Source organism: Pithys albifrons, chromosome 4 (assembly GCF_047495875.1).
Source record: "Pithys albifrons albifrons isolate INPA30051 chromosome 4, PitAlb_v1, whole genome shotgun sequence".
Lineage (NCBI taxonomy): Eukaryota > Metazoa > Chordata > Aves > Passeriformes > Thamnophilidae > Pithys > Pithys albifrons.
This window is the reverse complement of record NC_092461.1, coordinates 61,011,335-61,024,094: the sequence shown is the minus strand read 5'-3', so window position 1 is coordinate 61,024,094 and position 12,760 is coordinate 61,011,335. Positions and strand designations below refer to the sequence as shown.

Genomic DNA, 12,760 nt, shown 5'->3' with positions numbered 1-12,760 from the left:
TAACAGAAAATAATCTACAGTCAGAAACTGATTAAAATGAAAAATATTTCTTACAGCAAATGACCTACCTTAATTTTCAAATCTTGTATTCAACAGTCTATATGGTCTGCATTTACCTGGGGTTTCCAACAACACTTCTGTTCTACTACCCAGCTTCCAAAAATCTGCAAACTAATGCTAAATACAACATGGCAGTAGAAGAAAATAAATATAACACGCTATACCACATGAATATAATACAGGGCGACGGCATATGCTTCCTATTTGGAACTTCACTGGCTGTTGTACAGATCAAGAATCTGTCTCCAGACTTCCCTCCAGTGAGGGTGAGTAGGTGCACAGTGATTCTTACTGGAAGAGGTGCAGGATCCTGTCCACTGAGGAGTCAGTGAGCCACATGGGCTATGCTGTGCTGCAGGGCCCATGCCCAGCACAGTTCACGGGAGAGGATTGGGCTGTGCTGCATAAGTCCCTCGGCCACAGGACAGACTTGTGGCAAGAGACAGGCAGCTCCCTCTCTGCCCCTTGGTACCACCTTTGTGACCTTGCCTTTATCTAACAGCACAGCAGGAAGTTTTCATGTGACCATCATTCCTGACTCTTCCTGACAGGGTTGTGTCACCTTGTAAGAAAATCCTCTAAGAGTGTAAATGACCAAGAAGTGGAGGATCTCTGCTGTGGCTGAGGTCTGCATGGCATGCTGTAAAGTAAATAATTGTGGAGGATCAAAGGGCATCACACGACGAACCATTATGATTTTAGGTAAAATGCCAATGTTTAATACACTGCAAGCTATTTATATAGGGTCAAAGCTACGTGCTAATTGGCTACATTAATTGTCACACCATAAAGCAACATTTCTCATTGGTTATATTCCATATCTCACAAGTACAGTGTTCTGATAAAACATCCTAACAGTTCCCAGGTGAATCTCAAGAGTTCTGTGAGAAACTTTCAGGAGTTCTTGTGTGAAAGTCTGGGGAGTTGCTGGGAAATCCTAGGGAATGGTGTCTTCTTTACCACTCAGCAGCAGCTGTGCCTCTGTTTATTCTTTGCTGGTAGCTGCTCCAATCTCACAGAGTCCATGCAGTCTGGATCATTCAGATGGCCATTTTCTATAAGAAAGCTCTCAACAATGCTGCACGTGGGACAGTCCTGTTTGATGCCTCATCACTCAGGGCTCTCAGCATCTGAAGGGCTGGAAGATTATCTGCACTATTCTCTTCTTATACTGGCAGCTCTAATAAACATCATTTTAAGTGATACCTTACAGAATCTAAGCACCTTTCTTACTGTGATTATAATGGCCCAGAACTGTCCAATGCAAAACAAGAAGCAGAACAATTATTTCCAACACACTAGTCTCCAAACGGGACTGTACAGCATCATTCTTCTGTTTCCTCTTTACTCTGGTAGTTGTGTGTGAGCTGGTGAATGCACAGCAGGTATGTGTTTATGCAGATAGACAGGTATATTCTATTATTCACTACTTAGTCTTAGTTATGTGTCAATTTACTAGACACAGTATTATTAGCCATCCCACATGGGCAACTGCACCAAACAAGCACAACAAAGCAGGCAAACTCAGATTCTGGCCTTCTGACCAGCTCAGCCTGTTTGTTTAGCCAACAGAAGAATCAAATGCCCTTGGCTACCTCATGCACCCAGAAAAATAAAGTTCATGTATCATTTTACCCTAACATGGAAAAATGGCCCTCATGGAAGTCTCCAAAGCAGCAAACTGACAGACTGAACTAGACACACTAATTGTTTTCTATGAAAAGAAATAAACTATTAAGAGTTAGTAACTACTGAGTGTTTTGAGGCTCTGCTTCCACCAATATCTTTCCATAACTAAGTTCAGATTCCAGAATTCCCCATTTTACATCTTTAACTAGCTTGCATTTTTTCCAGTCTAGCATTTAGATCTGTCAGTCAAACTAATCTCAGCACAAAAGCAATTCAAATAAATTATTTCTACAGTACCATAATTAGCTATTCAAACCATGATATATGTAAGCAGAGACTCAGGTCAGCAGTGACTAGAAATACAACACAAGTGATACAATAATCAGCCACTGTTCTGTAGAGTAATTAAACTTTTATATTTATATATTTTATATATATTTATATATTATTTCAAGTTTCTATTATTCTTCCTCATTATTACATATTCCAGAATAATATAGTTCTAGGTACTGCTGCTATAAAAAAATCACAACCAACTGACTAAACACAAAAAACCAAAAACAAAACAAAAAAATTCCCTCCAAAACAACAACAACAACAAAACAACCCAAACAAACAAAAAACCCAAAACCAAAAAATCCCAAACAAAACAACCCAGAATGAAATGTCAAAACTCTATGCCTACCAATATATCACAATTTAAAAATCTGGGGAAAAGTAAAATAGAATTAAGTCAATTGAAATATTTTTCACAGAGAATTCTGAAATGCTGCTTTTTCATTTTAAACTCCTTAATTTGTAAATATTGCTGTAAATTCAATTTCTAATAAAAATAATTTTTAACCAAAGCATTTCTTCAGAGTTTATAATCTTATTTTTTTAAATAATTATGAAATGCATAAAAATAAACAGGAAATCCATAAGAAAGGTAACATTATTCACTGATAAAACATGTGATTAGAACTTTCTGACCTGGTTTTTCGGGGGGTTTTTTTTATAATTTTACAGATCACACCTGATCTCATTTTTGGAGCTCCAAAAGACCTGATCTAATACAGTTCCTCTGTGGATAAGTAAGGAAAAATGGGGAAAAAACCTACCTCAGAGAAAGAAGTTCATCAGATTGCAAATTGACATAGCTCTGGATATAGGTTTCTAAACTATGAAATACAGGATTTTTGCTAACCAAACATTGAGAATTAAGGCAATGAGAGAGTTGACCAAGAAGAACAGTGAAAAAAACCAGAAACCTGAGAATGGTGTCAAGCCAATTTTCAAAATGCAGCCCTTCCAATTTTATATTCAATTTCTAAGAAAAGAGTGCTTAATTTTTAATGATACAGATTCTAATCACATGACACAACTGCAAAAGAAAGAAAAATCTCTCCCTGAAGATGATGCTCTGTCTCTTCACTGACGTGGCTGTAGAATTTAACTCCAGTACACACATCCGAAAAATAAAAGCAGTGGGCTTTACATGCCTTTATTCCTTGTGATGTGCTTAGGGCACCCATCTTCTTTTAGGAGATTATGCATGTTTCTAAATAAGACTGCAGAGACTCTCCTAAGTAAAATCGTAGTTTATTTTCACTCTAAAGTAACCTTGAAAGTTCATGAAGATTTAGAACATCATGAAAAGGATGAAAAAAAAATCAAAAAAATAGAAAAAGTACAAACCTCTGATTGTACATGCCCCGGAAATTATAATTTGCTCTGTAATTGGGAATTGGCTTTGGATCTAACGGCCTGTAGATGGCAGGCTCTCCTCTTTTCATCGCCAGACCATTCAGCTCCACAGTTGGAGTTATACTGCCTGCAAAAAACAAACAGTAACTAAGGCGCTTAAACCAGAAATACTGAAAAACACACAAGCAGGACAGAAATAAGTGGCAAAGAGATAGCTACGTTATATTTTTTTGCTCTTAAATTAAAAAGAAGCAACTAAAAAAGCATTTCAGTTACTCTAAAAGATGGAAGTATAGATGCCAACTTAATCACTAGCAATGAAAAAGAACACTTAAACATCTCATTGCATTCTCTATGCAGTTTCAGTAGATTACTCTTCATGTATGAATGAGAAAGTGAGTGTAATAATCAAACTGGTTATTCACTTTTCCAAAGCACTTACAATACATTATGACACTTTCCAAAATTATAAATTCAAGAATAATGTCTCTTTCTGATCAATATCATTAAATAAAACCAGAAACAGGGCAAAGAGCCATTGAAACAAGCATGATGTAATAGGCATAACTGCAGTCATTAAGGAATCTTACACGTTAGAAAAAATGCTTTCTTTGCAAGACTTGAAAACTTAAAACTACATCTAAAACTAACAATCTAATAGGAATGATCTAACAGGCTGAAAACAGCTACTGGAAATCAGTGCAACTACAGCCATCTGCTGGTGACAGAAGACAAAAACGGAAGCAGCCAGTACCTGCCCACTGCATGGTTTCAAAAATGTCAAATAACAAGCTACACTCCACATCTACTACTTCCTTCTTTTTTTTTAATACACAGTTCGGCTACAGTGATCTGTGCTTGCACTGTTGTAAAAAATCCTGAATTAGCTAAAAGCACATTCCAATAAAAGTTAGTATTTTCTGAAAATATTTTCATAAAAGATTCAAATAAGTCTACACTCAAAGACAGTCTTGATTAATGTTCCAGTCTGCCACTGAGGCTTTATATGTCAAATGATGAAAATGTCTATGCAATACTTATTCAAAAACTTGTATCAACAACAATTCTTATGTTTTCCAGAGCAAGAAATTACTATGAATTCAACTTCATAATAAAAATATAGAATGTCATTTTAATGAGAAGATACCTGTGCATACAGAATGCACCTTTTTGGGAGCAAAACTACAGAGCTAAGTGATACAATTTTCTATTGCATTCTCTTAAAGCCTATTTTTCTTGTTATCGGACTTTCCTTTAAGAATATGATCAAAGATAAAAAACTCTCGAAGCTGAGTGATACTCTGCAATGGCAGGAATCAAACTCAGGATCCCTTCTCACAGAGGAATGAGCCTCCTGCTTTCTACACAGCTGAAGGCACAGCGACCGTGAAGGACACAGGGCAAAACCAGTGTCCTGGGTCTGAAAATGCAACGTACTGATCTCCAAAGAGGCAAGAGAATACTATCACCCCACTCTCAAGCAATCCTTCACAGCTAATACTCAGGGTAATACAAGTTCTAAAGAAAACTTACTCCTGCTTCTTTTCCATCATGAAGAAGACTAACTGCAAAATTACTCAATTTTAAGAAAATGACTGAAGAAAACTTTTTTAAAGTTGGGAAAAAGGCAGGGGGAAATAAAAAGTGAAGAAGTGAGTAGAGGAAAAAGCATAGGGGAGGAAAAGAGTGTAAAAAACAAACAAAAAAAGGAATAATACTTTTTTCACCTCACTGCTTGCTTTCTTTTATATTAGTCTGAAATAAAGCTATTCATATTTTTAATTTATTTTATCAAACAAGACAGAACAGGTCACTGAACACATAGATGAGATGTGTATCTCAGAAGATTATATTTTCATTGAAGGCAACCCACAGGTAACTCAAAATGAAGGATGCAAGTTACCAGTGTATACTCGTTCTATTATTCAAACAACAGTTTCTAAAGCCATCTGAGTGGTTTTGAAAGAACAGGCTGCTATGAAGGAAAACTCACTATGCAGGAAATCACCTGTCAGAGTTCCCATGCCAAATCCCAGCCTTTTGTTTACACCACGGATACAATTTCACAGGATTAGACTGGATAAAATTTCCAATTTCATTAGAAAATTAGCTAAAAGAACTACTTGGAAAACATGCTTTACTATGGTAATAACAGCCAATGTTTTCTCCTGTCTGTTTACTGTTGATCACATATAATCACTCTGTACACATCTGAGCAGTATCTAAATAACATACTTCCTTACAGTTCAACCATTTTAGGCATGCACATTAAAAATTCTTCCACGAAAACTCACAAGACTTTCTGCATAATCCTATCATAAGACAGCGATGTTGATTCTCACATTCCAAATTTAAATATCTTGCTAAAATTACTTATTAGTGGTATAGTATCTCAACATGATTTAACACACAGGGAATTGTCATACCTGGATTATTGTTTACATTATTTTTGGGTGGTCTAGGCGTTGGTTTGGGAAGGGTAGTTTCATTCAATGCTTTGCTAGCAGCAGCATGTTGGGCCTTTTTAATACTGCTTCCTTCAGCTTCCCATGTCTGCTCTCCAAGAGTCAGTTGCACTGTGAACATCTTCAAAGACAAAGAACAGGTAAACACTGGCAAGATTATCACTGTGGATTAGACCAATCTGTATAGAACTTCCAGGGCTGAAGAGAACCCATACTCTCTTTTCATTGTATTCCAATCCTAAATAATGCACCTGATTCTTCCAGAGACCTTATCAGTGGGCAACATTTGGCCTTTCAAATGACAAAGTTAAATAGTGTAATGGTAATCTCAGCTATCAAAGAACAGAATAATATTCAAACCAAGTAATAATAACTGCAAACTGATCCTCTGCTCTTGGAAGACTATATACAGGTCAGCTAAGAGCAGTTTTTCATACATTTGAAAGTGTTTTGTCTCTTTACCTGTAGAAAACAGGTACTAAATATGCTACTGAGAGGGGGGAAAAGTAATTTTGTAACTATTACGAATGGGTATAAATGACTGCACGTTCCTCAAGGCAGCAGAGAATTTGGGCCAAATAGTTCTACACAATGAAAGAATTTCTCACATAACCTGTTCTCTAAAAATAATGTGTATTGTTAAGGCAGAGTCAACTCAAATATGTTCAAAAACATAGACTAAGAAGGAAAAGAAATATTTTCTTTTTAATGGAATTACAGTTCTTAATTTAAAATCTATAGTAAGGACAGGAACTATAAACATCCAGAGTTCAGATATGGACTAAAAACCATATATTTTATTATCTGCAATAGATGACTATTTCAAATAGTATCTGTGCTGTGCAAATGTGCAGATAAAACTCAATACATATTTAAGGCATTAGATAGAGTCTACTTTCTGTATTATACATACATGTTCTGTCTAAATTTGATCATCCAAGAACACAACAAGAAAGGCTAAGACGTAAGGCAGGACTTAACAGTCAGATAAACACAGTAAACTAAGATACACTCACCTCAGAAAACAGACTGATTTACTTGAGGTAGCATAAAGAAATGTACATATTAGTATGAGTAGTATATGAAGAAAAATTTTCATTTTGACAGCCCTGTAGATTTTTAATTATTTAAAAGTGCTAGATCTAGGACTAGGTATTATTTAGAGATGGACATGGTGGGCAACCTGTAAATCTGCCTTTGCATACATTTTCATTTAGCATGTACTCGTAAATGAGCATTTGAACACAAGTATGTATGTGCCTCACAAATTAGCCCCATGCACATGGAGTATTCAAACTGAATGCTATAAATACATACTTGTGTCTTAATTACAGGCTTGAGTTTTGGCCTACTGTAATTTTAAGAATCATAGTGCAAGTCCCTGTAACACAGCTCCTATTGCCATGTCATTTTTTCCACAGCAGTCTTGACAATTTCCTCACAGACAAGAAGAGAGAAATAGTCTCTTAATTTTGCACTCTGCCAAACCCTACCCCTACCTGAGAGCTAAAGTGCGTGTTGCAGCTAAATACCCATAATTATAGAAATTATCTACAAACATACATCCTTATTGCTAAAAGAACTGAAATTTGATTTGAGATCTAGAGTTTATATATTTTATATTGTGCAAGAATGTATAGTGTAGTATTTTTATAGGAGGAGAATAACCTTGAATTTAAATGAAAATATGACTAATGATGGCTACTTATCTACCTGTAACTCTTCTCTGAGTGCTTAGAGCAAAAAAATGGAATTCAAGATAATAAAGGGCTTGCTCAGTAAACTTCTGCAGTCAGCTCTAACCTTCTCACTTAACCCATCTGCCAAAAAAAACTCCTGCAAAACCCCACATGTAGTGGTAGGTTTAATCCTTTAATTATAGGGATAAAACTGCCTAAACTCAAACTCTGGAGCAGCCATTGAAATACTCAAGTCCTGCAAGACCAGAGCTCACAGTTTTGCTACTGACTGAGAGACATTTCTCACCAATTTTCGGAGGGATTTTCTATTCCTTACACCCAACTTAATTTACCTCATGTCCAGAGAGCAGAAAGGCAAAGGCCACCACACTCATCCTTTTTTTGACTCTGCTGTGTTTGTCAGATCAATCTCCCTTGGCTCTGGTGATTCATTCCCTGTCACTTGCTCTGCATAAAACTGTCTCTCCTCCTTCCCAGCCTCCTGAACTGCTACATCCCTCACTCCATTCCCTCTTTTCTGTACCACCATCCACTTTCTTTTGCCACTGTCTCTTTTAAATTTGTATCCTGAAATAACACTGACATAGAAAGCCAGAAGATATGATCAATCTGAATAACATAGTCAAAAATATCATTTATGCTAAAACAGACTTTTGATTTTTCTTATGATGAAGAATCCACCTGGAGGGCAGACACCTAATAACTCTAACTGCAGCCAGGGCACACCACTGTTCTCCCACCTCCACTGTTTCTAGTTTCCCGTTTCACCCCAATTGCCAAAACTTATTTTCCAGAGACAACTAGAAAAAAGGACATAAAAATTTACTAGCATTTGTGGTCATGATACAGGCAGCTGTCTGGTAGAGTGTCTCAGAAAACCACTAGCAGAGTAGAACAGAGGATGTGCAGGAGGAAAGCAATGTGAGAAGCTCCTTAAAAGGCAAAGAGCAGCAGCAGCATTACATCCTTCAGGTCACACGTTCCAGGACAAACAATTCTATTACACATATTCTATCAGATATATCAGATTAGCAGCAAGACATTATACTAAACTGCTAATAGAGTCATACTAAATTCTCTGTCTGCTTTTCATAGGTCAAAGTCTGCATAATCTTTATTCTTCATCCCTTTCTCTTTTATCTCACCTGCTGCACAGATCAAAATCAGACAATATTCTTCAGAGTCTACAGAACATGTGTCTGCATTTTTGACACTTGTGAGTGCAATTAAAAATAATGATGTATACTGAAAAACTGAAAAATTAAGAAAGTAGTAACAAATATATCATAGAATCATTAAAGTTGGAAAAGACCTTTAAGATCATCAAGTGCAATCTTTGACTGAATACTATCAGACCCACTAAACCCCCGCACTAAGTGCCATGTCCAGTCATTGCTTGAAAACTACCAAGGATGATGATTCCACCACTTCCCTGGGCAGCCCATTCTAATGCTTAACCACACTCTCGGTGAAAAAAATTCTTCATTATGTCCAACCTGAACCTCCCTTGGCACAGCTTGAAGCTATGTCCTCTTGTCCTATCACCAGCTGCCTGGATGAAGAGGTCTCCCTCTCAGATAGGAACTACTTCTTGTCCTGGCAATAATTCAAGTAAAACATTAATGTAATATAATTCAAATCTCTTCACTGCTGAGAAATGTAAACAGTAAAAACCATACATTTAGTACAACCAAAGCACTTCTTATTTCACACAAAATAAACATACAACACAATAGCAAAAGTTAGAGAAAGCCCAGCAGATTTAACACACCATAACCTGATACCAAACAACCAGAGCACCATATGATATCAAACACCTCCAGGAAGAGGAAGAGCACTTAATTTGCAATGAAGGACCCAAAAAGCTTGCTGATTCTCAGCAGCCCCACACCTGCTGACATCATTTCCACTGGTGTAACGGACCCATGAACAGCACCCAAACCAGAAGGTCACTGACTTGCATCAATTCTGCACTAGCGGACAACAAAATGTGCAACTCAGAAAGGAGGGGCAATGGCAGAGCGACAGCCCATGACGAGCTGAAACTGTCACTAATCTGCAGTGTGACCCCACTGTCTTATGCAATTTTGCTACTCTAGAAATACTAAGTACAAAGAAGCTATTAATTATGCCACTGTCTTTCTTGGAGTTTTCCAGGATTTTTTTCTCCTCCTCCAGTTTGATCCTAACTAGGAAGGAAATTCAAAATTATATCTGAAAAGTATTATCATGAGAATATTCCTCTGTGCTCCCCATCATCTGAAAGCATCCTAATTTGTACTTATTAAGTTGGATATCCAAACTGACATGAGAACTGACCAAAATTATCATTCACTAGAAACTTTAATGCTATAACCATATTTGGAGTCTTAATGTCACCATATGGCTTGAGGTTGTACAATAATAAAGTTTGTGCCCTAAATGCAGGATTCAAAGAGTACCAACTTCATGGACTCAGAACTGTATCAATAAGCACTTTAAAAAATGTCACAAACTACCTTTGTCATCATCTGCACTACCATGAAACAAATGCAAAGCTAGTTACCTGAGGCACACTGACTGGGGAGAAAGATTCACACAGCCTAAAAAGAAAACGCTGCATAAAGAACAAGAAAGGGTCGTGATACCCTGAAAAAACTTTCATAAAATTCTTTAGAAATATAAACTCAAAGATGGAAACAAAGTAAGGTATAAAATTACCTACAGGACTTCATCAGAAACACAGGCATACTTTCTGAAAGTGAAACCAAAAAACCAAAGCAGTAGGAAATCCCTTAGACTAGAAATGTAGCTGGGTTTGACAGGCACATTTGTCCAAACCATGACATTATCTGTTCAGCATTTAAGGTATGGCTCATCACCTGGAACTGTGACCTTACCTTGGCATGAGCAGGCCCTCTTTCATTCAGAAGCTTATACTGGGGTTGAATTCTATTGAAACGGGCTAACTCATTTACCAGACACATTGGAGTTTTCTCTTTGGGGTTTGCCATGTTATCTTGGAGAGGAGCTGCAAATAAAGAGTCTGTAAAGTTTTTGTGGAGAAATGTATTCTTCACAACTTTGCAAAGCTTTGCAAAAGCAGCATGCTTAGAAAGGAAAACACTTTGGCTAAAATACACCTTTTGCACATATGCTAAAGTACAATGTTTAAATGCCATTGACATTTAATTACATGCAATTAAAAAAACCCAACAACTCTTTCTTTCCAAAATGTCCCTATGAAAGATGATAGTGTAGGGGAACATACACATACACTACATTTTCTACATCATCAAAGTTTACCATCAGTATACTGGTTCCTGGAATTGACTACTGTTCCAGAATGGTTTCTCAACACTTTGAAGCAGTTGTGGACAGTGTAAGAGTTACAAGACAAATATAGTAGATGAAACTGTGGTCCCCACTTGCTTCTGCCTGCTTCTTACCAGGGTTTTAGACTTTTCTCACAAAAATGAAGTCACTCTCAGAGAACTCCCAAAGACCACCTTTCCTTCCCCTTTATGGATTTTGTTCTGCTCTTTTTAGGCCATTTAACTTTCTGCAATTTTTTTTAGTTTATTTATATTTACCCCTAACACACTGTCATTTCTTGCTTAGATTTTTAGGACAAGGTTTTTGCATTTTATACCCAGTTCAGCATAGGAACTGCAGCATTTATTAGGCTACAAAGGAAACACCAAATACTGCCAAGCAGTCAGAAGACATTCTGTTCTAGGAAAGAGAAATAAACTTGGAGACCTTCCTGCACCACTAAAACTTCTCTACAAAAGATACACTCGGAATTTGACAAAATAGACATGTCCTTTTCTGAGCTTTTATATCATTGATCAACACTTCACTGTAAGTCTGAGCTCAATTAAAGAAACTAAACTTAGCGAACAGTTTATTTAGCCAAAATACTTTTATACAGGTGTTTTCTTCTTTTAATCCTCTTTAAGACCTAATTATCCTTTTAAATTAACAAGTCATCAAAAAGATTCATTAGACCAAAGAAAATATAACTGGACCAACTTACCTGGCGAGTTGTTCGAAGGCGCAGGATCCATCAGGCCAGTAGTAGGACTGCTACAGCTGGCAGCTGATTCCGAAATGGATCCATTCATTGAGGATGGCAGACTCAGTGTATTTGTAGTTGTAACTGGCAGAGGTAGCACCATAGGGGACATGGTGGGTCCAGACAGGTTTGCTGTAGTCTGCATCTTAACTTGTGCCATTGCCTGTCACTGCAATAAACAAATTATTATCAGCGGGAGACTTTGCATTTTGATTGTCAAATGGCTGTAGTGGTATGAACAACACTTTGGTTTTGCTCCTGGATCTGGGTCACAAAACTGTCCACAGAAGTCCTGTCTCTGCAAACATTACTTCCAAGTGGATGCACAGAGAAACAGAGCTCAGAGGCAAAGAACATCACTGGAGAAGAACCCATACAGCCTGGCTCCAGGTTCTGCTGTTCAACAGTGGGGTGACCCTGCCTGAAATACACCAGGAAGAATAACTATTCTAGAATAAAATTCCTTATAATTATTCAGCAGATGAGATTCCCACCTGCCAAGTTCTTCAAAAGAGAAGTTTGTTGTCTTCCATAGCAATCTCTTGCCATTGTTTTTCCAGTAAAGTGCACATAAAACACCAAATAAGACCACAAGATACTTTTTTCCTTCCTGCTATCAAACTAGAAAAAATTAAAATGGGAAAAAAAAGAAGAGAAAAATTCAGACAAACAAAAAAAAACCCCACCAAAGATGCAAGTTTGGGAAAAAAGTAACTGCTGATTCAGTCAACAGGTGGAGTACTTCAATCCTTGTATAAATTACTAGCACAGGTACAGGATTTCCTAAACTAGCCTTTAACTCAATGCCTAAAGCATTTACCTAGAATATGCCAGGTACTAATTATCTCTTTTCATCTGCTCAAATTAGTTTCTTTATTGCCAATAGCTGTTCCCAGGCTATGTCTACACACATAAACAAACCAGGGCAGGGCATCGCTCCTTCATACTACTCACTGAGACCATGTGCCTTGGCAAAATTTTGGCCACTGGCTAAAAAAACTCCTGCTTCAAAAACCATGGAGGGGCAGTACAGAGGCCAGCAGGCATCCCAGGCAACCCACTCCAATAAACAGGGAACCACTTAGTCATTCGGGAAAAAGTCTTGGGCTTCTCCTCTTGGCATAAGGAGAAGGATGATGTATTTTATTCAGTAGCATGGACAT

At 37.3% G+C, this 12,760-nt stretch overlaps 1 protein-coding gene across 3 annotated transcripts in view; it reads right to left on the bottom strand.

Annotated features, from left to right (window-relative positions):
- Positions 1-12,760, bottom strand: part of STAU2 (staufen double-stranded RNA binding protein 2) — a 177,616-nt gene that overhangs the window by 145,819 nt on the left and 19,037 nt on the right. For all 3 annotated transcript variants that reach the window (XM_071554347.1, XM_071554346.1, XM_071554348.1), the window contains exons 2-5: positions 11,559-11,766; positions 10,420-10,550; positions 5,802-5,961; positions 3,367-3,502 (exon numbers count right to left, since the gene is read on the bottom strand). In XM_071554347.1, coding sequence (XP_071410448.1) covers positions 3,367-3,502; positions 5,802-5,961; positions 10,420-10,550; positions 11,559-11,757 — 626 coding nt within the window. In that variant the 5' untranslated portion in view covers positions 11,758-11,766. The remainder of the gene's footprint in view (positions 1-3,366; positions 3,503-5,801; positions 5,962-10,419; positions 10,551-11,558; positions 11,767-12,760) is intronic.